Consider the following 27082-nt stretch of genomic DNA (forward strand, 5'->3'; position numbering starts at 1 on the left):
TCTATTCCAATATGAAAATTTTAAATGGAAGTAAAATCAATTAACAGATTCTTTCTATTGATTCTTCATATAAAAAGAAGACTTATTCTTATAGGTTCTAGAATAAACCATACAGTTTACCAATATCAATAGTCAATAATTTCAAGGTGGATTAAAAATATAATTATCGATTATAATGTTTTTGATATTTCTTATTTTTGAAAAATTATTAATCAAGCAGTTTCATCACAATGTTATGTTTTTACGATAAAGGTAGGCGAATTTATTAAATGGGCCATCTAATGGTAAGTGGTCACCACCACCCATAGACATTGGCACGGTAGAAATATTGATCATTCCTTTTTGAAACTAAACTCCTAAAGTAGACGTTATGTCCCTTGTACTGAGCAGTAGTTACACTGGCTGATGGTTTACTCGAACCGATACAACGACAAGTATTGCTGTTTGGCGGTTGAATATCTGATCAGTGGTAGGTACTTATACAGACAGGCTTGGGCAAATTCTTATCACCGAATAAGGATTCTAAGACTAATATAAAAAAAGCCTACTAACTAGCCAACTTTAGATTGTTTTTTAGCAATAATGGAACGCACATGACATTTGACAATGACATTATACCAGTAGGCTGTACTTGTAGTACTTTCCTCTGACATTTGTCAAAACTTGCGAAAATTTAGGTGCAGAATTTTGTTTGTTTTGCGATAAACGATGTTTTTATGACTAAAAGTTACTAATATGCTAAAACGGGTGCAATATTGTGGCACAGTATTCTTTTTTTTAACATTAGTTTATGTGACTAGAATAGTTTTAAGTGAAATATTTGAAAATGGAAGCTCTGAAGTCGACGAGTGGTTGGAACAAAACGATCTTGGAGACTATAAGAAATTATTCAAAGATCTCGGTATGTATTGCATAGATTATTAAACATCAAGGAGGGAAACGCCTATTAAATTTTCATATGAATTGTTTTTTTTTATTTTTAAATAAACTAGCCTTGACGAAGCCAAGATGTAAATGTATGTTTTGGTTTTTGTATAACATAAATATATAAAGGTTTAATAAAATTTAAGCAAAACTAACCATTTAAAATAATGGTAGGAAGTAGTTACTATAAATATAAATCCTTGTAAAATTATTTTACTTCATAAAATAAATTAATACTTAGCTATAATATTAAATAGCCAGATTTTTTTATTTACTACAACAATTGAATTTTTTACATTATATTGTATTTTTATTGCTATAAATTATGAGCATCTGTAAACTTTATATTTAAATATGTTTTGAGCAGACATGTACAAATGCAATTAATATGTTCTTTCTACTAGAAATAATGTTAATATTATATCACACATTTTTTGAGAGAATTATTAAAATAATGACTAACAGTATCTACACCTTTTTAGCATATATGACAATGAAGTAGTCATCTACAATCTCCCATCAAGGCTTTTATGTACTTGGTATACAGGTATTATTTTTTTAAATTACATTTTATAAAATTGCAACAATACCTTGGTACACAATATATTGATGCAATTTTATTAAAGTATCTGATATCAAATAAATAATACTGAAGCTCATAAATGGCACTAAAATAAAACATTATATTAAGTATTATTCAATCTTAAAAAAAAATCATTGATATGCAGAGACATAATTAAAATCAATTATTCCAGTAAAAGAAACAGCTTTAGGTTAAAATTTTCAGGGAATATAATATACATTTTTGTATTTCAACATAACAAACACACATTTTTTGCAATTATTTGAGGTTAGGGTTACATTTTTTTAATCAACTTTTGAAAATAAAGAGATAATACGGTCATCAAAAATTAATTCGTATTGTCGAAACATGAACAGGATAAGGTTTTGGAATACGCGGTGCCCCTGACGTCACTCTACCACCCACCACCCGCCACCCGCCAAATAAAAAGAGGGATGAGGGTAGTTCCGCCCGCCCAACGCTCAGTCGTACCGCAGACACGGATCCGCGCGCACGTCTCTTCCTTATGCATATCTCCACACATCACTAAATATGACCGCATTCCGCTCTTATGTGATAAAAACTGTAGCTTTGAACTATTTTAAATTATAACTTTACCGAAAAAATATTCAGAAAGTCCCAATAGAACTTCTGCAGTAAAAGTGGTCGAACTCATTCATAGATCGCGACGATCTGTGACTCGTCTTTGATTCGTTAATAACACTAAAAGTTTCGATCTCAAAATGTGGCAATTCGAGGATTCTGAGATTTGTTCTATCGGTATGATACATCCTTCTCACAGCCGACACTCCGGCCTGTCTCTTTTGTCAGGAATGTCAACATTTTCAGGTAATCTTTCATTATATATTCCTTTGTCATCTTCATAATAGATACATTATTCGTCAAAGACCAAAACAACTTACGATTCTGGTATAAATTAGTGCAATTTGTATAAAGGCAGTCACAATCATCAGTTTGTTATGTCATGGTATTTTTGTTAAGTAACAAAGTTTTATTTATATAATACTTACGAATAAGCATTAGTCCGCTTCGGTTTAAAATTATAACAATTATCTGTCAATAGAGCTACAAACAATGTTATGTATTTATGTTTTCACTTTCTAAGTATAAATAGAAGTGCCGTAGCTGATGTTCTTTGTCAACATATACAATCATAGAATGTTTTGTAAAAGCTTCTAAGACGTGACTATAAAATTGTTGCGAATCCCTAGCCTTAAGATAATTCTTGATAAAATTGATACAATCACAGCATGCATTGAATAGAAACATTTTTTTTTTGACAAGAACGTGCTCGCGCGATTTCGTTATTGTAAGGAGTAATTATAGTTAGTAATTATATTCTCATGTTTGAGGAATAGTTAAAGAAACTGTTGTTTAATATAGCAATGCATTCAGAAGAGCTTTGTGCAAGCTCGTCTCGGGGGTACCACCCACTCGCCATTATTCTACCGCTAAATAGCTGTACTTTGTAATGCTGTGTTTCAATTTAAATAGTGAGTTAACCAGTGAACAAGCCATCTTTGATTCTGTGGTTGGCAGCGATAACCGGTGTGCCTGTGGGTAAAGATGACCAGCAGGTGGCATATGTACTCTGATGCTTTCCTTAAGTGCATAATTATCTGAACTAATATTATTATTGCGAAATAGTCTGCCTGTCTGTCTGTTACGCTTTCACGGCCACACCACTGAACCGAATTTGATGAAATTACCTAACACCTTATATACATGACTAACTAATAAAATACGACCGAAGCTTAGGTCGACGACTAGTAGTACTATAAAATTAATCTAATTATGGTATTGTTCATGTTTATGTCTATAAACGTTCCAGTACAAATATCATATGAGTAATATATGAGAACAAATAAACATACAATAATACATTACTTTAAAAATAGGTTCTTCGTAATTCACCAACAAAATAATCTGATTTCCGAAGATTCAAATGTAATGACTTTTGCCTTTTGTAGTACATTTATAATATTTTTACTATTCATATTAATAAAATAGGTAGAACATTTTTGTCTGAATATGTATGTGAGCAATATATTCCAATGTGCTGAAATCTAATTTTAATGTTATAAAATTAAGACCTTCGTTGAAGGTTGGAACTAATTTTAAAAAGGTCACTTCTATTGAAGCGGAATGTTATCACCTTCGTTTACGGTATTCGATGAAAAAAAAAGGAGTCTGGTGCCTCGTTTTTGTTAAAATTTATAATAAGCATTTAAAGTATTCTAAGGATGGGAAGGTGATATTATTTAAAAATATGAATATTTATTCTGCCTACAGCTGTGCAAATAGTAATGATGAAGTTCTTCTAACCAATGTCGGCAACAACGGCTATTCTCAAAGCGTAAGTTCAATCAACTGTAGTATAAACACTGTTGTCCCAATCTCTGGGTTGCTTACGAGGAATAGCTAACGAAAATCCAACATTTTTTATTCGTCTCACCCAGGAATTGTATTTCCGAAATTCCTCAAATAAGCTAAACACTAGTAAAGCGAGGCAGTTGAGCTATTCGAGTTGCAATTGTGTTTCTTTGTACTCATAGTATAATTTATCTCCTATATACTAATTGTATTCAATATGATATCTGAAGACCGGAGTCGGCTTAGAAAACATCCTTGAATAGACAATTCTATTGTTTTGATAGGTACCTCAGTCAAGGTCGTCGTAATCAGATTACTGTGATTAGTTATAGGTGCTAAGTTTCAACTGTAAAATATCTTTTTATTCCTTTGCGTCTAAATAGAATTCTGAGTTTAATTTTCCTAAACAAAGGTATGCATAGCACACTCACGACAATATTGCAACTAATTGACTTTTCCGCTGCAAACCAGGTTGTGGAGTGTGTGGTCGACTCGAAACCCCTTTCAGCGGCTGTAGTGCTGTGACGCGAATAACTCCTTTCAACCTGAACAATGAACAAGATAATTAAAGCATTTTTATTACTCGATACCAACAATAAAAATAAACTTTATAGATTTAAGACTCGATCACCATATTATAATAGATTACACAGACAGCGTTTTATTTTATTCCTGTATACGTGTATATCGAAAATCGATAGTCGATAGTCTTTTTAGTATTTATTTTATTAATATTACTATTAAGCTACTGTCTTGTGAAACTACTAATTACATTCTTTACTATTTTTTATTACAGTGTCCTTCGGCATGCATAAGACATAGCTTTCTGGCGTACGGTCAAATATCATAGACAAATAAAATGAATGAGAGTGTCATTTAGTCATAGATAATTTGACTACTTTTTACTTATTGAAATATTCCTAAAATGTATTAAGAAAAGAGACGAATTAATTAAATATTATTAATAGTAATTAGCAAAGTACTTCCCACAAATTAGACTTGTTATTGTTTTTTCTACGACTGTATTAATACTTATTCTACAAGTTCCGGGGAGAATAATGTTCTGACAGGTAGAACAAGGGTCAGTATAAAACGTTTATATTGACAAATGGACAAACATACAATGATTTATTTTTATTTGTTAAGATTATTTACTTATAATTATGATACACTATTGTAGTCGCTTATTTACGATGCACATATATTTGATATATGTAGCTTTAAACACTTTTTTGACTAAAGGTAATTAAATACTAAAATAAAAATATTTTGGGTTTTATTATAATATTAACAGTTTATTATAAAGTTGTAACTACGAAATAAAAATGGCTAAACTATGTTTTAAGTTACAATCTGTCGATATTTAAGAAAGTGTCTCATTCCGATAGCGTTGTAGTTTTATTGCGCATCCCTGACCATGATGGCGGCGAATTTGGCGGGAAGCCAGCGCTATGCAGTTGTGTTCGAGTCCACCGTACAATTAGATCCCTCTGAACAGGTTCTCTTGTTGTAATTGCTTTATTGATTTTCACTGAGAATATTATACGTCTAATTTTATGTTTTTCTACCTATTTAAAGCCTTTTCCCTTTATTAAAACAAATCAAAATGTATTTTTATTCAAGTGGGCGTTTACAAGCACTTTTGAAACGTCATTTGATAGAATTGTATTAAATCTAAAGCTAACAACGGTTCGGAATGTAGATTCTACCAAAATAAAATCGGTACGAAACTCACTAGTTACTCTTTACAAATACAATCTTTAGAAATATAAATTATGTTAATCAAATACATTAAAATTTTAATAATATAACGTGCCTGAAAGTCAACAAGTTCCAGCTATACGCCTTTTTAATATCTATATAATTAATTAATCAAAGACAATAAGACTGAGACAAAGACCATTCTACCACTTTTAAGTTTAATTATTTGACATATTCCCAATAGAATGGTCGTTGCCATTGCCCAATATGTATTAAAAAATAAAAATAAAATAGTTTTTATAACAATAATGTTCGCCCTTTGGCCGATATTCCATCGTTATTATTAGGAAAACATTTATATAAGAATTTGCATGTTTTGAACATTTTTGTTTTCCTCTATTTTCTATTATTAGGCTCGGAAATACTAATAAAAAAAAAAAAGGATGTTCTCCTCACTATAACGATTTTGTTTCTGTTAAAAACTATTTTGTCTTTGCATATTTATATATAAATATGTATAATATTAAAAGTAACATTGTCAAAAATTACTGTGCTTCGTTAGAACGATTTCCTTTTCCCTTAAACAAAAGGATATCAGATAATTTTGTAAAAGGTTTAGGAATAACTTGATTACAAAACGTGATTTACATTAAGAGCTTGCAATTTCCTTTTTACAGCTCGTTTTTTTTTTTCTTTTGAAGTAATATTTGTCATATAGAGAGACGAGATAATGGTGGCTGCTTAGAAATAACGATGGCTTTGCTTTTCGCCTTTTGCATGGGAATCGGTTACGAGGGCTTTGATCCGATATGACGACAGCTACACAAATATCCAGGGTACCTGCAACCCGGGGCCGGTCGCCGGCCCATTTCAGTGCCCTACTTACAGCAACAAGTGCATCGATTGCGTTATCCCTTATATTACACACTAGTCGTTGTCCAGTATTTTGTATCATTAATTTTAGCCGCGCTGAGTTTGTTTGTGGTGTAAGTTTTCAAATGAATAATGTTGTTTTTCTTAAAATCACAGTAAATTTTGGCAAAACTTAGACAAATATGGGTACTGGAACGCTGGCTTTGTTGTAAACATTGAATTGTGATAAAAATTTTAAACATTTTGAAAAAGGTATTCGAAGTTCAGATCTTGAAATAAATGTTAAGTCGCAGCAACGTTAAGTCCGAATAAATAAGTATTTATATTTATTTATTTTTTATTACTAGAAGTGTTTTATTTATTCGAATATAATATTATTTTATTCAGAGAAGCAATATATTGAGTATTGTATGATACACATATGTATAGGACATAAATACTTGTGGTATAAGTCTTAGTGAATCTTAGATTTTAATGGAGTTTGTATTACTATTTTAAAGTTTCACTTATAAACAACAACCAGATTTATTGTCATTGTATTTATGTTATTTTCCCTCGTTGGTTTAAAAGGTGTGATTCATGAAGTTAGTAGCTACTAAGCCACTAACTTCATGAATCTCGATACCAGTAAAAAAAGTAGCCAAGTTTTTCTGTTTGATACATTTTAATCATAAAATACATTTAATCTACGTGTGTTATAAAGAAAATGTTATATTACGTACTTTATTTATTATTATTTATAGAAAGTAATAGCCCTTGATGGTTATATTTTTGTTTATTTGTATGTAATGCCGTTAACTGTTATGTGTATCAAATAAGAGACACATATATGTAGTTGGAAACATACATAGTGAATATTATCAGTCATACTATATCTACTTATCCCCAGTGTTTCGTAGTCAGCGTGTAGCGATTGAGGGTCGGACGTGAACAACTCTCGAACTTGAACCGCCCTCTTCAAACAGCCCTCTAGACCTCGTCTTTGTCAAACATTAAAATCTGCATAAAATACGTTATTCGTTTTTAAATTTAAAAACAGTTGGAATTCTCTGCTCTTTAAATATGCTTCGTACTTTTGACATTCTGGAGTAAATTATGTTCCATATAATTTTTTTCTTGGTCCGGGCTTATTGGCGATTCAAGATGAATTTAACGGCTCTTAAAATTAAAGAAAAGTAGATGTTCTTTTAAATGAAGTGGTATTTTAATTTCCATTTCTAAGAAGACTTAACAAAACTGCTTACAATTAAGAAGTCAATCTTAAAATGAATGGTATAAAGAATCCTTTATATCTTTTATTATTATTATGGATCAAGGATTATAAGCGAACTATTAAGAGTTTTAATAATGATATTTACATTCAACTGCTTTTGGCAACTGTGGGAGAGGTCAAAAGGACAATGTTGCTTTGTGATATTGTTCTATTGTTTCATGGTGCCGTGCTACCATATGTACACATTTTACATATAAATGTATGCATATAAATAATTCACTCTATCAGCTTTAGCAATTGAAAAACAAAGAGCAAAGCTGAAAAGATAGTTTTAAGTTATTTAGTTTGAAAGGTCAAGAAAAGTTCGACTGGAGAAGCCTTCGCGTGAGACACGATACAGTGCAATTTTCGAACGCCGCTCTTTTGATGGACTATTTGTAATTAAGTTCTGAACGTTTTATGTACCTATAATGGAGTTTTGATTTAACTTACCGTTTAATTCGATAACTAGAGTTACAAGACGCAATTATAATGGGCAATATTGCGTCTTATAACTTTTACGTTATAGTACGACTTGTGATATTATTTATTTAAGGTCAATACAACCACATGCTTATTTATCGCTTGCTTTATGAGTGTCGGTTACTTTAGTTCTCGGTATAATAAACGACGTCAAATAACAATGCATTATGTTTTTTTATATGAACTCTTTATATTGCTTTTCTAAGTATAATAGTTAATGTAAAAAGTTACGATTGCGTGACAATTGACAGTTATTTTTTCGCTGAATGTTTATTGCGTGGTTGATATTCCCTGTGTAGAATTGAAACGCCAGATGGTATCACTTATATATTATTACAAACGCCATATATGCAAAGTAATGCACGCAAAACTTGTAACATTTAAGAAGTAAGAATACATGACACTTCTTAGAGTGGCGCCCAAGGTGGGCCTGTGAACGGAACTATTCTTTAGAATTCGTATTTTTTTTCTTGTAAGTGTCTATTATATAGTTCAAATATAATTCATTGTCGAAACGACTATGTGTCTCATGTTAAAAATATATTATATTCTGTATAGTGCGGCGCTACCACGAAGGTCGGCTTGTTGCCTAGTTACCTTCCTACAACAAACTTCTTTATTAAACAGTTATAGCGCTTATATTGTATATGACCTTGTTATTTATTTCTTTTAAAGAAAACTTGAAATGTGCATTTTTTATGTACAAGCGATACGCTTAATAAATATTACATACAATATATTATTTTAGGAATTGGAGTATATAAGTAGGTTGAAGAATTTTCCTTGTCATAGAGCCTCTCATTTCATAAAGGAAGTCTGCAATTGAAATAAAATTATTTTTTAACTTATTATTACTAACTTTTTAACTTTTCATTATAATAAATAATTCTTTTTATTATATTAACAACTGTATCGTTATCATCAATTCTTAAAAAAATTGTGGCTTGTATATGCAGGAATTTACGTATTCTTGTAGGAATATCGACACTCTCTGGATGCGGGTCACCGGAGAATATGGAAAGATTACCAGAACTGCCCGCATCAGAGGAGAGAAGATTACGACGTGCGGCGCATGTTTTGCAGCAAAGACTCGTCCTGAGGCAGTGGCTGGCCACTCACAAGCTTCAGCACGCATATTCCAAGTAAGTTTTATCAGCTCAATATGTAGTATTCTCATAGCGCTATACTAAAAGGAAATTAACTTAACAAATGAATCAAAAAACCAGTCGTTAAATGTTGTTTGTATCGCATACATTATTATCTTTATAAATATAATATTTTTCCAAAAATCGTTTCAAGGGCACTTTCTTAAGAAACACATACAACACTTAATTATGGAAAAGTTTGGATCTTAAATATTCGAATGCTCGACGCTCGTTTTTGTAAAGCTCTGCTCATTAAAACACAGCCTTTCATAAATCTGAAACAGACTCATTATCGCGTATAAAAATATGAATAGAATCTGTTTCAAATGCCCACATTTCAATGGAGCGTTTAAAATAGACTTAATTCTTCAACGCATTTATGCTTTTAACGAAAATACAATGATTACAAAAGGATACATTGAAGTGTCAGAAATATTCTTTATCTGCTGATCATTCCTAACAAAATCCGTCATAATAAAATGTGAGAAACTGATATTAAGTCAGACATGATACAAGTAGAAAGGAAAAATTGAGAATAATACAATAACCTAGTCACTAATAATGCGTATAATTTGGAAAGGAGTGTCTGATGATGTGATGTCGTCCTAACCGTCCTAACCGGCTAGTTTCTATTGAGATTGACCACCATGGCCAGCCCACTACGCAGGACATATTATAGTGCATAAGTGTGTGTGCAAACACAGATGCATTCTCTGTCATAATATACCATAATATATATGGCACTGAGGCACACACACTTCCAGATTCCGAGCTGTTATTGAGATTTTTTCTACAGAAAATACCAATAGCTTTTTATCGGCCCGCTCTGGGTTTTGAACCCTTGAGGACCTTGAGATGTGCAGTCTTATATCTCTAGCTACTAGATCAGTAATAAAACCTCACGTACATGATGTGACGTTTTATCAAACTGTGTTTTTTAAAGTTTAGGTCACGTAGCACGCAGTAATTCTTTTATAATAATTATTATTGTCATTACTTGTTTGTTCTATATTAAATAATAAAATTTGTTTGTATTTTTAGTTATATAAGGTCGATGAAATAAATTACGTAATAGCGCGTTTTATGCAGGCAGTACATTGCAGTTCGAATAGTTAATTTTTATGTCAAAACAAATTCAAATGCCATTTTACACTTATGAAATGCCGTTTTAATGTATTTTCCTTTTGGATTAGTTTAAATATGTTTTGTTCCTATTAGGTATGATAAAAATATATAGAATACAAGCGAACCAATCAACGTTAATCTAATAAGTATATCTCTTAATTATTTTCTTGAAATTCTTCCACATGTGTATCCACTGACCTGCATTTGCATAGCGTGATGGAATTAGCTCCAAACCTTATCCTCAAAGGGATAGGAGGTCTTAGTCCAGCAGTTGGATATGTGCTCTGTACATCAGTCAGTCTGTCATATATAGGCATTCATTTGAATTTGATAATGTAATTTGAGTTTATTTTTACCATGAAATCTGTCTGGATTACGTCAATAGGTCCTATTGTCCTGTGTCTGGCTTTATCCGGTATACTATTCAGAGCAGGTTATTAAAACGTAAACTAAAAAATTACAGCTATGTTTTGACCGAGCTCTGTTAGAAAAAAACCTAAAGACTAAACCATTAGCGAGATAAAGCGATGATAAATGACGTTGAAATTGACTGCCATAAATAACGTTTCGCCGAGTCAGCTCGCAGCTTGTGCGGATCATATCTTAGCACACCGAGTTACCCGTAACTTACGGACGTAAAAGGTTTTGTATGTAAACGCGAGCATTTAAGTTTAGCCATTCTACAATCTCATGTTTCATTATGTTCATTATATGATTGTTCTTCGGCGATCATAGAATATGATTCATATTTTTTGTTTTTCAAAATATATTTTAAATAATAATCCCATATTTACTTTTTTTAAGTTCTTTAAGGAGGTTGCTCGCCAAGTGATTTTGCGTACATTGTGGATAACAAAGAAATTCGTTGGTGAGCATACGTACATACGTTTCAGTGGCATGGTACTTATCGAATCGGCTATTCTGCTTCGAGCATTTCGTTACTAGCATGACGGATGTTCGTATGTGTCGCATTCACGTCACATTGATTCAATTATTCTGGATCAAATAACGGGTTCTGAGATAGTTTTGTGTTTGCTGATATTCTTTATTACTAAAATTGAATGGAGAAGAAGTGTGAACAGTGCCGACAGTCGGCAATAATTAAATGATATATAACGCCCTAAAAAAACTCCACTTTATATTAAAGGTAGTAAATATGATATATGTTAGTATTTTCGTATATATGATAATTTTAGGTATTTCTTTAGATTTAATTCTCTAGGGGATATATCATTGATTATCTAAGTAGGTACTGCACGATGAGGAAAGTCAGACAACCTTGGATTCGATATTGGTTCTATTAGAATATTTTGGCTTTTTCAAAGTATTATTTCCTACGGTTAACTTAATTTTGGTAAAGAAATAATTTAAGCTTCAACAAAGAAGGAGGTTATCAATTCTGTTACTTTTTTCACGTTTCAGAACTCAGAACTCCATCATTTATGATCCAAGAATTTTTGTGCAGGGTTTTTTCATTTGGTTCCATTTAAATTTGAAGTCGGTGTATTTTGTTAAAAAATTCTGATCTAAATAAAAAAGTTTATATGTTCATTTTGTAATTTAGCCGTCAATATATTTTTTATAAAACTTAATTTAATAACAATGTCACGTCACAGCGTTCTAAATTCTGTCTCATGTTCGCTTTTGTTGGAAATTGCTTTGTATGTGGGATGGACAAGCCAATTTTTAAGCGACATTTTTCATTAAGCTGGCTTATACTATCTAGGTTTTGACTTTTGTATATACATTTTTTTAGTACACAGGTAATAAGTATTGGTTATATTGTGTATCGAAAAGTAATATATTATATATGGGGATATGAGTTATATAGGTGTCAAAACTATGTCCACTTTCATTTGCAAAATTTGGACCGAAAACGGATTAAAAAGTTACCGATTACATGTGCAAGTCTATTACATATTAAGTCATAAAGAAGTTTAAATAAAATCTATTTAACGATATCCATGTGATACAAAACGATAGAAAATAAGACAGAACCAACTTTTTAAATATTAGACAATTTCTGTCAAGAACTTTTATCAGTCGTAGAGTTGTCTGTTTTTATAAATATTATAGCTGACCCGATAGACGTCCTGTGACGTCCTTAACTATGAATATTCAATTCGAACTGGAATCAGTAATAAAAATATATATATTACAAAAGCATAGCGTTTATTGTAATGCTTTTTGATACGGAACATACTACTAATACGTCATAAACACGCTTAAGTTTCTGAAATTCTCCGCCGTTCTGCGTATTTTTCTTAATTCTTTTCTTTTCATAAGATTTTTAATAAAATATTAACATTGTAAAATAAGGTAAGGTATGAAGTTGTCTATTTCGAGTGAACTTATACTTAATTGGTTGTTTATCGAGCAACTTCACCGTGTAGTTTTAGTCATCATGTGCACGTGCGTCATAAAAAAATATTATAAATACATTATTTTTTCATAACGAACCCAATGAGGTACCCAAAAGAAGTATAACTTAAAAAACAAAATCTCCTGCCACTAACTTACTCATTATATACTAGAAGCGTGTTATTTCGTATTCCAGTATAACTAATTATTTACGAAGTCATGTGATACACACAAAATATGTCGTGACCAAAGGGAATAGAGTTTTATTTTTATTTGTTACGTGATTTATGTCGTTAAACAACGAAGATACGTTGAGAACTGGTGAAGAAGGCCCATAGCGACTACCATTGACATTCTGGACTGATGATCCGATTAATAACAGACTGGCCGATTACCATCAAGACCATATAAAATTAATAAAGTAAAAGAATAAATATTATATAATTGTAAATGTTGTTGCTTACAAATAAATAAATATCAAGGAGACATTCCGAAAGATATTTTCTGGAATCTACGACTTCTAATGCAGACAGATACCTAAATTGACAGACATTTATATTGCATAAGAATGCCATGTATAAAAATAATAATAATCCTAAAAATTAAATTGTGATGTTGGCTGGTAACAAAACGTTGCAGGCGTAAAATAAATAATTGAAGACACTCCAAACACAGATAACCTGTCTGTGAAGATACAAATATAACTATAAAAAACTATATCGCTGAAAGGATGAAATAACTTTTTCATCTAAGTTTCTTTCTCATCTCGACAGAGATCGGCAGCACACCAGAGATTTTCTTCTCAAGCACGACTTTATTCAGTTAATTTCATATTCAATATTTTAAAGCGTTTTTTAAACTATGATACGTAATTTTTTTCGTTAAAATATATGTACCCGACTCCGTCGTTTCCCACGTCTCAGTGATTAATATAACAATAGAACAGAATTGTATATTATAAAACTGTCGTAATAAACGAGTTTTGTTATTTGGTCTGATATAAAGTGGAATTGCGAATGAATATTTGACCGCGATACAAAATTAATTGTAACACGGACGGCCGGCGCAGCGTCGTCCGTCGTTTACTACAACGTCGGACCATTTCAATCGAGTATTCATTTCATTAATTACTTCGTGTTTTTTTTTAAGAATTATAACCATAGTATTGATTTCTAATCCGAATCCTTAACTGTTTTAAATGTACAATGTATTTCACTAATTGGGTTTTACCACTGTGAACTTATTGAAATTATATCGAGCAACTTCATTATATGTATAATTTTAATGTTACCTTTGTTAAAAAAAAAAAACACTACTTATTATATTTTTTCATAACGTGCGAGATGTAAAACTTCTAAAATAAAATCACCTGGCACTAGTTTGCTCATTATGTACTAGAAGCGCATTGTTTCGTATTTAAGTACAATGACTTATTTTCAGAGTTATGTGATACACACAAATACTGCAAAAGTTGTTTTAGCATATCCATTAATATAATCTACCTGATCATGTTAAGACTTTTAAAACAATTAGATTATTTAAGGTCTATAAATTCTTATTAAAGCATATATTTAGGATATAAATAACGTTATTATTATACCAACCGACATAAAGGCAATTTAATATAATTTAGAATTCGAGATATCGATTTATACGCTTATTATAAGAGGCGATAATTTCTCGTATATAAAGATTATATATAATCGCATATTTGTTTAAATACTTATAAGAAAAAACCTTCATGGTGATGGCTATTGTAGTTATATTGTAAAAAGAGCTGATCGACTTATTTGGAATATCGAACCTCGGTACTCGTTTTGGGATGTTTTAGAAAAACAGGAACTTTCAGTAGCGTTCAGTTTATTTACTATCTTATGATATTTATCGAAGACATATGTAATTGTGTAATTATTATGGAAACAATAAAATACTAAAATCGATTTTCTAACTCCGCAAAGTATATTTCTACATTAAAATTTGGCAGATAAAATCGTAAACTGTTATGTTCTGAGTGTTCGTGTCCGATGAAGTCTCAGACGGTCTGTCGGAGGTCATTTTAACTTCCCTTTCGAAATATATTGTAGTGAGTTCGTTAAATTAGGACGACGTGGTTTTACAAGTACCTTTTTGATTCTCCCAGTTCTCCAGATTTCGATTGTAATTGAAGGTATATTTAGAAGGATGTCTGTGTATATTTATGTACTTACATTATATTTTCATAAATGTTGATATTGTCTCTAAAATAAAAAAGTCGACGAAACTTAGGTATTATTAAGTTTAAATCAAACTGAATGAAAGCTAGATGAATAATATGATAAGTTGAAAGTTAGGCTGGCAAACGAGATAATGCGTCACTTGATAGTAAGTAATCACCCTGGATCATTATCAATGACACTGCAAGAAGTATAAAGTGCTCACACACGGACAATGCACTGCTATTCGTAGCTAGATCTCAAATATCTGGTTTTATTTATAAAAAAAAAAACAAACAAAATATTTCGCAGTAGAATAATTTAATCGGTTTTGCCACGAATAAAAATAGGTTCGGGCAGACCGGATCGTAGCCAGATAAGTTTTTATGAACCCATCGAATAATAAAATTATATATTTTAAAGATAAAAATGCGAATAAAGGTATAAATTATGCTTTTTAATAAAATTTGGCATTCTACAGTACTCGGTTGCGAAGTTGACAATGAAGGTCAAAGATAAAAGCATTGCAGGTCTCTAAATCGAATTATGTTCCCAACGAACGTGTAGGTACATCCGAATATTCCGTATCGGTATTTGAACTCTCGTGGCAGCGAAGCGCATCGACTTCCTATAAATTCGATATAGTTTTAAACTGATCAGTGAAACGGTCTTCTATTTTTCAATAATAAACTTGAATCTAATGATGAGATGTCAGAAGTGATACGCGGGCGTTCCTAGGCAATGAACTCCTTTTATTATTTTAAGTCGCACAGGAATTTTAATAACAATTTTGTCATTTTAATTTAATTATTCTTAAATTTCAGATTGTCTGTTGTACCACAACGCAATTTGGTTCATAATAACGATATTTTTGTACTAAATAATAATCGTATTTTATATCACTCTATTGAAATAGAAGAAATATTTATTCCAATAATTTTTTAACAAAGAATTTTTAAGCCTTTGCCAATTTTTGGCCAATACGATTTGGGCCCACTATTTTTTAATTCACCCTTCTAATGGTGATAAATTTGGGGATAAATGTTCTTCGATTTTAAAGATAATATTGTACAAATGGGTATGTAGGCTATTGAAAAAAAGATACAAAGTACTAATATAAGGAATAATAAGGGATGAAATGGCGGGGCTACCCGCCAAATAATGTTGCCATATTTTTAGGCCTATCGGTACAAATAACAAGCTGTGTTATCAAGGTTTTTAGAATTAGGTACCAGTGGGGGTTAAATAGGGAGGGGGTGAAACTGAATAAATTAAGTAATATTCTTTTTTAAGATAGTAATGGATTAATTTATATATTTATTTATGTAGATATTTGAACATAACGTTCGTTTTATTAATGAATTAATAAATAAAATGATTTAAGTAGTGTTGGATTTTAGTGTCAAGTTAGTATTTGGTTTCCTTAATTTTTAAAGCTATTAATTTGGACCATTATTAGTATTTAAATTCTTTATTTTAATAATTAAATATGTAAATTGAACCTATAATTCACCACGCTGCTCCAGTGCTGATTGCAATAAATTCGGAATATCAGAATCGTGTCCGTGGGATCGAATTTTTAGGTTTCAGTCCAACAGACTCCACAGCAGACTAACGCTGCTTATTAATATTACTAATACTATACATTTCTACAACAGTTGCCTCCGTTGCTAAAGTCCGTCTGTTGATAAAAAAAAATGTTAACGAACGCTTGAAGAAAGTAAATAATCGCAAATTGACAAAAAAAAACCGCTGAGTTTCTTTTGGCGGTTCATCTCAGGTCAGTGTATTTTCTTTTTCGAACCGGTGGAAGTGTTTCGAACCGGTGGTGGTAGTGTTTAATTTGACAATCAATAAGTAAGTGTAATACTGCTATATTCAATACAGGAATTTGATTTGATTTGAAATGCGAAAGAATGAATGGATATTTGTTACACGCCCACGCCAGAACAGCTGAACGGATCTGGATGAAATTTTGTACAGAGATAGATATATAGTCACAGTACACAGATTTTCGGACATGATTTTTCTATAGTGGTAGTCAAGGGGTCAAGGAATGATATAGGCGACTTTTTATCCCAGTAAAATGTTAGATCCCTATATTCCATGGGAAGAAGACAGGTGAAAAGATTTGTTCTCTTGTAATTGATACAGTCAATAACAACTGAACAGATTGAAATATTTCTTTCACCATGACGAAGCTAATTTATCAAATTATTTAACACAGTGCAATATATTTTCTGTAATATGAAAATTTTAGACTAAAATAATGGGTTTTGTGATCAGATGTCAGAACAGCGCAACCAAACTGCTTTATTCGCGTGCAGGGTGGTGGGTATAATGTTCCATTATACATATATAAATACTATGAACTACAAAAATAAGGTGTTTAGTAGAACTTAAATAATCAGCGGACCTATATCACAAGGGCGACTTTCAAGTCAAATATTTTAATGCGTCTATACCTAATATAAATAATAACAATAATTATGACTAAACTTTGAAAGGGCACGATGGCAGATTTAGGACAATATTTGCCACAAATTGAATGCTAAACGGATCAACCCACGGGTTCAGTTAGTTTAACGATAGAAGTGAAACCTCTTCTAGGAATAAAGTTTGAATGAAATAACGTTTTCAACTCAAAAAATGTTGCAATTTCACCAAATACCTCGCGGGCGCTTTATTTGATTTTTTATAATCTGTCTTAAACGTTATGTTCGAAGTTTTTTACGAGAAAAGTTATAGCATAAATAAAATCAAATTAAAAATGAAACTAATGCTTACCGAAGCATCTATAGTGATAAAACTAAACTTGTTTCAAAATTAAAAATGTACAAGCACATTACTTGTTGTAATTTTCTTTTATATTTAATTCATTTATAATTTATTATAAATTCAATAAAACTTTATGTATGTTCATTACAATTTTGAATAATACTCAATACAATCAGTAAGTATATAACTTATTCTAAAAAAGAAAATAAAATACAGAGTAAAATAGAATCTGAATTTCTTATTTACTTCGAATTTAAGTAGACTTTACAACAACATATGTAGAAAATAATAAAAATAAAAGGGCTAGATAAATTTCATTCTAATATAAAAAAAATAATCACCATCATGTCATTAAAGACGAGGGCTAGCAAAACTACGAGATATCTGTCGCAAGCAGGACTAATCTTGGCGTCATTTAATCCAGTCGTTCACAGAGTAATCAAATAATCTTTCTTCATTTATTTCTTTCAATTTACTGCTGGAATAAATGCTTTACAAATTTTATACAAATTAAATTTGTGCCATCAACTTCGTGAGAATCTTGTTTAAGCAGATACAGTTTTAAAATTTCTATTGTTTTGGAATAATACTCTATACATTTTAATTTAACTCATTTATTAGTTATTTATTTTAAAGCATTTATTAGTTGATGCGCTGATACTATAGTCATTAATAATTTACCCATAAATAATAAATCATTTAATTACTTAATTCATTGAGAGATAACGTTCCTGTGTTATATGTAGAGCTTAAAGCTGAATGTGTAGTTATGTATATCATTGTTCTGTTATTGTTATTTCAAATATTATTCCATAATTGTAAAACATGTTTATTTCAAAATCGCCAGTAAGCGAGAAGTTTAGTTTCTCTTTTCTCGGTAGGTACAAAGGAAACCCGGCAAGTAAATAGTGTTGGCAAATGTATGCCGAGTTGTTCTCGACCGAGATTTCTCGTCTCTATTTACGCGGGATCGCACTTCTTAAGGAACCGTACAAGCAAAGATATGCGTGTTGCATCAGATTTGTAGTTTTCGACTAACCACATATTACTAATGTTACTTTGTTGTATTGTTTGTCATGTGAATTTGTATTAATTGCTAATTGTGCTTCTTTTTTTAAAGTCATTGTTATTTGACATAACCACATACACATACGAATGTGTTTTGCGACCCATATTCATTTTCATTCCAGGAGGGATTTTACCAAAATAGTTGATATAATTAGGAATCTAGGAGTGGGTCACATTAACCAGCACAACCACACTTGTGGTGCGACGTGGAAATGGTAGGCCTACACTGAAAATATAGTCGCCATAAAATTGACAAATGATGTGACATTGCGTAATTGCTTAGTAATGCGGTTTTTAAATGGCAAACTGTTGAAACGAATCGAAATAATTTGACATAACGAGTATCAGTTTTATATATGACATTTTTATGAACCATTACATTAAACATTTCTATGATAATATCCTACGTAGGTAACATGTATTTTCCCTTCATTTTATTTCGCGGAGATCCTTCAGGATGGTCGTAAAATAAATTTACATTACATTAGCAGCCTGTAAATTTCCCACTGCTGGGCTAAGGCCTCCTTTCTCTTTGAGGAGAAGGTTTGGAGCATATTCCACCACGCTGCCCCAATGCGGGTTGGTGGAATACACATGTGGCAGAATTTCGTTGAAATTAGACCCGAAATCATCGGTTAAGATGCACGCGTTCTAACCACTGGGCCATCTCGGCTCACGTAAAATAAATCCTGTCTCAAATATATTTCCACAAAATGGCCTCTATGGCACATACAAATATTTTTTGAAACGTACTTTCACTACATAAATCATTTATATACTATAAAAGTTCCACATCAATTACTAAGTGACTGAAAAATATCTGTGTATCCAGCTTGGTTCAATAGAGGTAATAGAGGTATGACCGTAAGCTAAAAAATTCAGCTTCGAATCGCTAATAACACGGTGACAAGCATTGAAATTTACTCGAGAAGTAAAGAAAAATTTGTAACATTAAAGTCGCGTCTTCGTATAGTCAATAGTTCCGAGGGTAAAATGCGGAGAATGTTCAAGACATAATATTTCTTTCGATTTTGTAAGAAACATCTAGTTGATGATATTATAAATGGCATCAGTGTTGCAAACGCCACAATTTTGTACATATTTTTTTTCTTTCGTTGGTAGGACTGTTCCCGATGGTTAGTGGTCATTACTGCCCTTAGACATTAGTGCTGTAAGAAATTTTAACCATCCCTTTTATTGCCAATACGCAACTAACCTTGGGACTGATATGTTATGTCGCCTGTGTCTGTAGGCACACTGGGTCACTCATCCTTCAAACCAATATAAATCTTAATAATGCTGCAAGTGGTAGGTGGCCTTATCACCAAATAAAGTCTTTTCATTTACGAGCATCTGTTCCACATATACATGTCATCATTTAAATTCTTAGCATAAAGCACCTGCTACTTAATGGTTACTTCTGACCATAAACAATGGCATTATGAATGTTCGTATAGTAAAAATCATTTTAATGTTGTTCAGCTACAAACCATTTAATCTATTAATTTGTTCCCTGTGCCTGTTCTTACTTTGAACACGGTTTGTAGAACAATTGAGTAATAGGTGGTTATTACCCAGAATAATGTGAAGCTTTACCACCAGTAATAAACCGTTTCAGGCTTCTCAGCTTGGATGTTTCCTCCTTAGAAGACGTATACTGGTTGGAAGACACGACCGCCAGGCACGTGATCGATCCGAAGGACTTCAATGCTTGGTCCGCAGCGAGACAGAGTTTGCCAACTGGCAAGGAGGCGCTGCAGTCGCTCAAGTCCGATTTGTGGAGTGCAGTCGTTAAGAGCAGCAAGCATCAAGATGCTTGGACATGGGGTAAGTAATCGTTATATTCTTAAAACGTGCTGAAATTAGATTCAAAAGTTTTTAAAGTTTAAACTAAAGCAATCGTGTTACGCGATTAAACTTATTTTTTTTAATTTTCTTGCAGGAGGCATGCTAGTAGTCTCTATCTCGGTATGTGGGCTGGTCACTTTGGCTGCTATGACGCAGCCGTCTCTGGCTCCCGAGGCTAAACATTCTCTTCTGCAATATGTCACCGGAAAATACTTACATCCACCAAGTTGTAAGGTAGAGAATTCGTTTAAAATATATTTGTGTGGGACTTTCTACTAATCGCCATATCGATACACGAAGATGTTATAGTTAGTATTCTTGTAATTACGGCGTGGAGATTTAATAATTGACCAAAAAAATATTGAAGAAAAAATTGCGTTTATTTTCGAAGATTTTTTGGAATAAAATAATATTTTCGCCAAGTATTACAGTTCCAGAAATCTGGTAGAGTGCACGAAAAATTCTTATTTATCTCTTGTATGGCCTAATTCAATAATGTATTTGTATTTTTCATTTCCAGGTTGAATGGGGTTGGGAAGAACCCCAGGCTGTCGGAGACACGATGTGCTTTACGGTGTTCTGCTTCCAACGTAATGGTCAGCCTTATCCCATATGCGATACCGATGAGCTGGTCGTTAATATCTCGCATGGAACTAGGAAGGTAGGCTCAGATGGGTTCAGGGAAAGGGCATTTTGTCAGAAAAGAACATTTTTGGAATGAATTACTGATAATAGAATCGTGCACTCCATTTTATAGCAGTCGTGTAAATAGAAGTACCGTTTTAATAAAGAAAATAACAGGTTAGGGAATATGGGAGTCACTAATCACTAAAAATGATGACTGTCGACTAGATAACAGCGGTGGTGGAGCTGGGCTCGGGGGACCCGGCGAAGGCGAACATCGCGCGCGTCAAATTCACCGTCCGCACGGCCGGCGTGTACATTATTAATATTTTAATCGGTGAGTTCGACGCTTTCAGTGTTCTGTGTTACGTGATACTCATTTTTTATGTTGCGATCGCTTTTAACAATAGGTCAGGTAGAATATATATTGATTTAAGAATAATCTCTCGGTAATCGAATGAAATGTTAAGGTTTACGACAAAGCCATCCTCCCTAGTCCTACAAGTGACGCTCATAAGCAGTCTAAAGCCGAAGCCGTAACGTGGGCCCGGGTGCGCAGGCGGGCAGGTGGGCGCGGGCGGCCCGTTCCGCAAGTGGTTCCTGGCGGGGCGCGTGGAGGCGCGGCGCTCGCGCGTGGGCCGCGCGCACGGCGCGCTCGTGTGCACGGCGCAGCGCGCGCGCTGCCTGCACGTGCACCCGCGCGACCGCTTCGACAACCCCGCCACGCTGGACCGGCCCGCCGACCAGGTACGTGCCGCGCGCGGGGCCCGCCGGCCGCGCGCGCGCTACAGCCTCCCGTCCGCAGGGCTTCTCCGTGGAGCTGGCCCCGCTGGGCGGCGCGCCCGAGTCGGCGCTGGGCGCGGCGGCCACGTTCGAGTACGACGCCGTCAACCAGCGGGTGAGCCTGGCGCTGTGCTTCCCGCGGCCCGGCGTGTTCCGCGCCGCCGTGTACTACGAGCGCGTGCTGCTGCTCAACGGGGAGTTCGACTGCATCGTGCTCACGGGTATGCCGTTCCTCCCGCGTGTTACGTTCGATCGACTGGTGCTATCAATGATGCCTAAAGAGTTAGCTCTCCCCCCGGTAGCGAGTAGGTCTATCTATAATAATAACAAGTCCTGACTGACTTAAAAGTTTAAACTATTAAAGTTAGGGTCTTGAAATTTGGGGCGTGGGATCGTTTTATTGAGTAGACACCCACTAAGAAAGGAATTTTGGAAATTCAACCCCTAAGTGGGTGATATAGGGGTTGAACGTTTGTACGGAAGTCCGTCATTTTTTAAGTTAGAATCATAAAACTTCATTTCTGAGATACTGATTAAAAATTAGTAGATACGTAGTTAATGGATTCTGGATTTTCTAGCCCTAAGGGGTGAAATAGGGGTAGCCAGTTCGTATATAGGTTAGTCTGGAAGTCCGCCATTTTTGAAGTTAGAAACATGAAACATTATTTTTGGGATACTGATTAGAAATCAGTATATATATATATTGAAGCGTCTCTGCATATTCTACCCTTAGGTGGGTGAAATAAGGGTTAAAAGTTAGTATGGAAGTCCGTCATTTTTTTAAGTAGAAACATGAAACTTTACCTTTGTGATACTGATTAAAAATAAGTACATACATATTTAAGCGTTTTTGGATATTCTACCCCTAAAGGGGTGTAATAACGGTTGAAAGTTAGTATGGAAGTCAGTAATTTATTAACGTAAAAAGAAGAAACGTTATTTTTGGGATATTGATAAAAATTTAGTATATAAGTATTTAAGCGCTTCTGGATAATCTACCTTTAAGGGGGCGAAATAAGGGTTGAAAATTTCTACGTAAGTGCGTTAGTTTTTAGGGTAGAAACCCGAATCTTTGTTGTTGGGATACTGATTAAAAATAAGTAGATATGTATTTTAGCGGTTTTGGATATACTACCTCTAATGGGGTGAAATAAGGGTTGAAAATTTGTAAGGCAGTCCGACATTTTTTGTGAGTAGGTATGTATTTAAGTGTTTCTATATTCTATCCTTAGGGGTTAATATTTCTTATGTAGGTTAGTCTGAAAATCAGTCATTTTTGAAGTTATAAGCAATAACATTTATTTTTGGGCTACTGATGAGAAATGAGTAGATATGTATTTAAGAGTTTCTGGATATTCTACCCCTAAGGGTTGAAATAGGGGTAGAAATTTCGTTTATAGATTAGTCTGGAAGTCCGTCATTTTTTTTGTCAGGAGATTGGCGCGCCTATAATGTTACTTAGGAATTTAAGACCTCAAAAATTATGCAACGGTACCAGACTAATAGTAAGGGTTCTCTATCGTAATGTCATAGGTTACAGTTATCACTGGATTAATCGAATATATTTGATACCATCAGAATACCCCTTAAATTTCAAAAGAGTACAGTTTGCACTTAAAGTAAGCTGCACCATGACAATTAATAAAGCACAAGGTAAAAATTTTTAAAATGGCCGGAGTAGAGTGAGCTCTGTAAACAGTCGGGTGTATCTAGCCCACGAATGTCGAACCACAGATGAGGTCTTAAATTAACATAATATTATAAATTATTCTGTAATATAATCAATTTCCACGCGAGCAAAGCCGCGGGTAACAGCTAGTTTTTATATATAAATTCACCGAAAGAAAAAAATCGAGAAGATCGATTCGATTCAATCCATATGGATATCGAATAAGAAACGTAGCCTCGAAGGGCCCGAGGTCGAGCCCGGCGTGTAGCGAGTGCGTGGCCGGCAGCGGGCGACACGGCGTCGGTGCAGCGGCAGCTGGGCGCGCGGCGCGGCGCGGCGTTCGAGGCGCGCGTGGTGGGCGCGCGCGCGCGGCGCGTGCTGTGCTGCCTGAGCGCCAAGCAGCTGCTCGTGAAGGACTACATCCTGCGCTTCATTCCGAAGCGCATCACGTCGTTCCGCCTGTGCCCGTCCACGCGCCTGCAGCTGGCGGCGCGCGCGGAGGGCTCGGGCCCGGCCGGCGAGCTGACGTTGGACGACGGCGTGCAGCCCGCGCTGCGCCTGTGGAGCGCCGAGCGCGACCTGCTGGCCGCCGCCTTCACGCAGCTGCTGCTCGCCAACTGCGGCGGGGAGGACGGCTTCAAGGTGAGCGGCCTCCGCCGCGGCCCTCGAGCGCGCCCGCCCCGTCTGACCGTTCCCCCTTTCGCAGAACAAGCAGGACTTCTTCTACAGCGAGGTGCGCAAGGCGCACGCGCGGCACCCGCACGAGAAGCTGGCGCTGCGCGTGAACCGCGCGGAGCTGGTGCGCTCGAGCCTGAAGGCGACGCGGCACTTCACGCTGGCCGACTGGTGCAAGAACTTCGACGTGAGCTTCCAGGGCGAGCAGGGTGCGTAGAGCGGGCGGGGTGGGGGCCGCGCGGGGGCCGCAGTGACGGTGTGCGTGTCGCAGGCGTGGACTGGGGCGGCGTGCGGCGCGAGTGGTTCTCCCAGCTGTGCGCGCAGCTGTTCGACGCCAAGTTCGGGCTGTTCGTGTCGTGCCAGGACTCGCCAGCCGGCCTCGTGCACCCCAACCCCGACCGTCCGCCGCATCTCAAGGTGAGTCCCGAGCGCCCTTTCGTAATTGCATCACCTCGATCGCTTCGTCTCGTTAATAGTATACACATAAGCAGTTTAATATTACTCAAGGAGCCTCCTTCGAGCACTTTCCCGTCTTCCAGCTACCGACGAAAATTCATCATATCGAGAATAAGCGAAAGAAACTTTATATTAGACAATACAACTACATAAACTCGTAGAGGATCATATATCAATATCGTAAGAAAATCAGTGAGATCTTTTGTCAGTCGACACCGAGGGGGAGGCCTGAATGTTCCTTCGGCATCGCTAATGCATCTGGCGACTCGTGCGCGGTTTCAGCTGAAGCACTTCGAGTTCGCGGGCAAGATCATGGGCAAGTGCCTGTACGAGAGCGCGCTGGGCGGCGCCTACCGCCAGCTCGTGCGCGCGCGCCTGGCGCGGTCCTTCCTGGCGCAGATCATCGGCCTCAGGGTGCACTACAAGGTGACGCCGCCCGTCGCCCGCCGGTTCTACTACTTTACGTTCTTATTATTGATTAAAATTTTTCTAATTTATTTTAGTATTTCGAACAAGACGATCCAGAGTTGTATTTATCCAAAATTAAGTATATTCTCGAAACGGATCTGGACGCCCCGGATTCCCTGCCGGAGATCTACTTCTCGGACGACGTGTACGACTCCTCGGGGAAGTTTATCGAGACGCGCGACCTCGTGCCCAACGGCGCCACGATCAGGGTCAGTGCTGGCGAGGGAGCGGGCGAGGCGGGCGTGCGACGTTCGGCAGTACAGAGCGCGTTTCGGCCGGCAGGTGCGCAACGACAACAAGCTGCAGTACCTGGACGCGCTGGCGCAGTGGCGGCTGGCGGCGCGCTGGCGGCCCGAGACCGACGCCTTCCTGCGCGGCCTCACGCTGCTGGTGCCCGACAACCTGCTGGCCATCTTCGACGAGAACGAGCTGGAGCTGCTGGCGTGCGGCACGGACGAGGTGTGCGTGTCGGACTGGCGCGCGCACGCGCTGCTGGCGGGCGCGGGGCGCGACTGGCAGCGGCGCCTGGCGTGGCTGTGGGCCGCCGTGGGCAGCTTCAGCGCCGAGGAGCGCGCGCGCCTGCTGCAGTTCACGACGGGCTGCGCGCAGCTGCCGCCCGGCGGCTTCCAGGAGCTCAACCCGCGCTTCCAGATCACGGCGGCGCCCACGTTCGGCGCGCTGCCCACGGCGCACACGTGCTTCAACCAGCTGTGCCTGCCCGACTACGACTCGTACGAGCAGCTCGTGCGCGCGCTGCTGTGGGCCATCAACGAGGGCGGCGAGGGCTTCGGCATGATCTGAGGCCTTCCTGCGCTGCGATGCGTCTTGTTTTTCTTTTGTTTACTTTTTCCATCCGATCTGATGAGTATGATATTATTGGGGAGCTATGTATGGAAATGAATGTTTTGGAGTGTCGGTAGCTCAGATTATGGTGAACTAGTCTCTGAAAACGGCAAAAGTTCGCAACGGTCTATTAATTGTATTAGACAATAATATACAAGCGATCGCAATGTCTCGTCGTTGTCTATTAGTCTTTAAAGCAAGTCTTTTATTTCGGATATAAAACAAAAATAATATATATTTCTTAATAAAATATTGGTGCCAATTCTGTTGTACACGATTCATTAACTATTTTAAAAGGTACTAGATATATGCTCACTCTGTGATGTCTTTGCAATAAAAAAGTCTAAGAGCCGTTAAACTGAGATTGTGTGCAATTGAATCGTGACTAATATTGTTAGATATTCGAGGGCTAGAGGATTACCAAAACGACTTAGAATTTATATTTAATGTAAATAAGAGTTAAAATACAATTTGATCTCGACTAAATATAAAACATGTTTATTACAATAGAGATGCAAAATTAATGGATAATCCATATCGGTATAATATCGAAAGCTATATACTAGCAGTACTATGTTGTGATCTGGTTGTGTGGCAGAAATTTTAACACATCAGTTACTCAAGTACTATATTATTTTCAAGTCGAATAATTAATTGTTTATGAAAAGTTTTTCAAACTATTATTTTTTATTGATCTGTTAAATATTTATACATTTTAATTTATTAATATAAATTATTTATAGAGTTTAATACCATCGATATGATCTCCAGCTAGTCATACTGTAAATAATATTTTCTTTTTTTTCGAAATTTCTTAATTTATTTGTTAATTTTATTTATTATTTAATCATAATAACG

At 35.6% G+C, this 27082-nt stretch overlaps 1 protein-coding gene across 2 annotated transcripts; it reads left to right on the forward strand.

Annotated features, from left to right (window-relative positions):
- The first annotated feature begins 567 nt into the window (after positions 1-567).
- On the forward strand, positions 568-27076 carry LOC113393673 (apoptosis-resistant E3 ubiquitin protein ligase 1). Of its 2 annotated transcripts, none has more exons than XM_026630671.2 (14): positions 568-901; positions 9166-9331; positions 20477-20685; positions 20801-20940; positions 21227-21367; positions 21559-21667; positions 21890-22077; positions 22136-22334; positions 24069-24424; positions 24489-24666; positions 24729-24874; positions 25196-25339; positions 25417-25590; positions 25664-27076. In XM_026630671.2, exons 1-14 carry the CDS (start codon positions 736-738, stop codon positions 26180-26182), a joined length of 2835 nt encoding a protein of 944 aa, XP_026486456.2. In that variant the 5' UTR covers positions 568-735; the 3' UTR covers positions 26183-27076. The 2 variants fall into 2 exon arrangements, with proteins under 2 accessions (XP_026486456.2, XP_026486457.2); XM_026630672.2 differs by lacking the exon at positions 568-901 and adding an exon at positions 1943-2335.
- The last annotated feature ends 6 nt before the right edge of the window (positions 27077-27082 follow it).

Source organism: Vanessa tameamea, chromosome 10 (assembly GCF_037043105.1).
Source record: "Vanessa tameamea isolate UH-Manoa-2023 chromosome 10, ilVanTame1 primary haplotype, whole genome shotgun sequence".
In the NCBI taxonomy this organism is placed as follows: domain Eukaryota; kingdom Metazoa; phylum Arthropoda; class Insecta; order Lepidoptera; family Nymphalidae; genus Vanessa; species Vanessa tameamea.

What these genes read in the sequence shown, in the direction of transcription:
- LOC113393673 (XM_026630671.2), top strand. Translation starts at nt 736, where the DNA reads ATGCTAAAACGGGTGCAATATTGTGGCACAGTATTCTTTTTTTTAACA. An exon ending in CATTATTAATATTTTAATCG is followed by an intron (nt 21,668 to 21,889) that starts GTGAGTTCGACG and finishes CCGGGTGCGCAG; the next exon opens with GCGGGCAGGTGGGCGCGGGC. An exon ending in ACCGTCCGCCGCATCTCAAG is followed by an intron (nt 24,875 to 25,195) that starts GTGAGTCCCGAG and finishes GCGCGGTTTCAG; the next exon opens with CTGAAGCACTTCGAGTTCGC.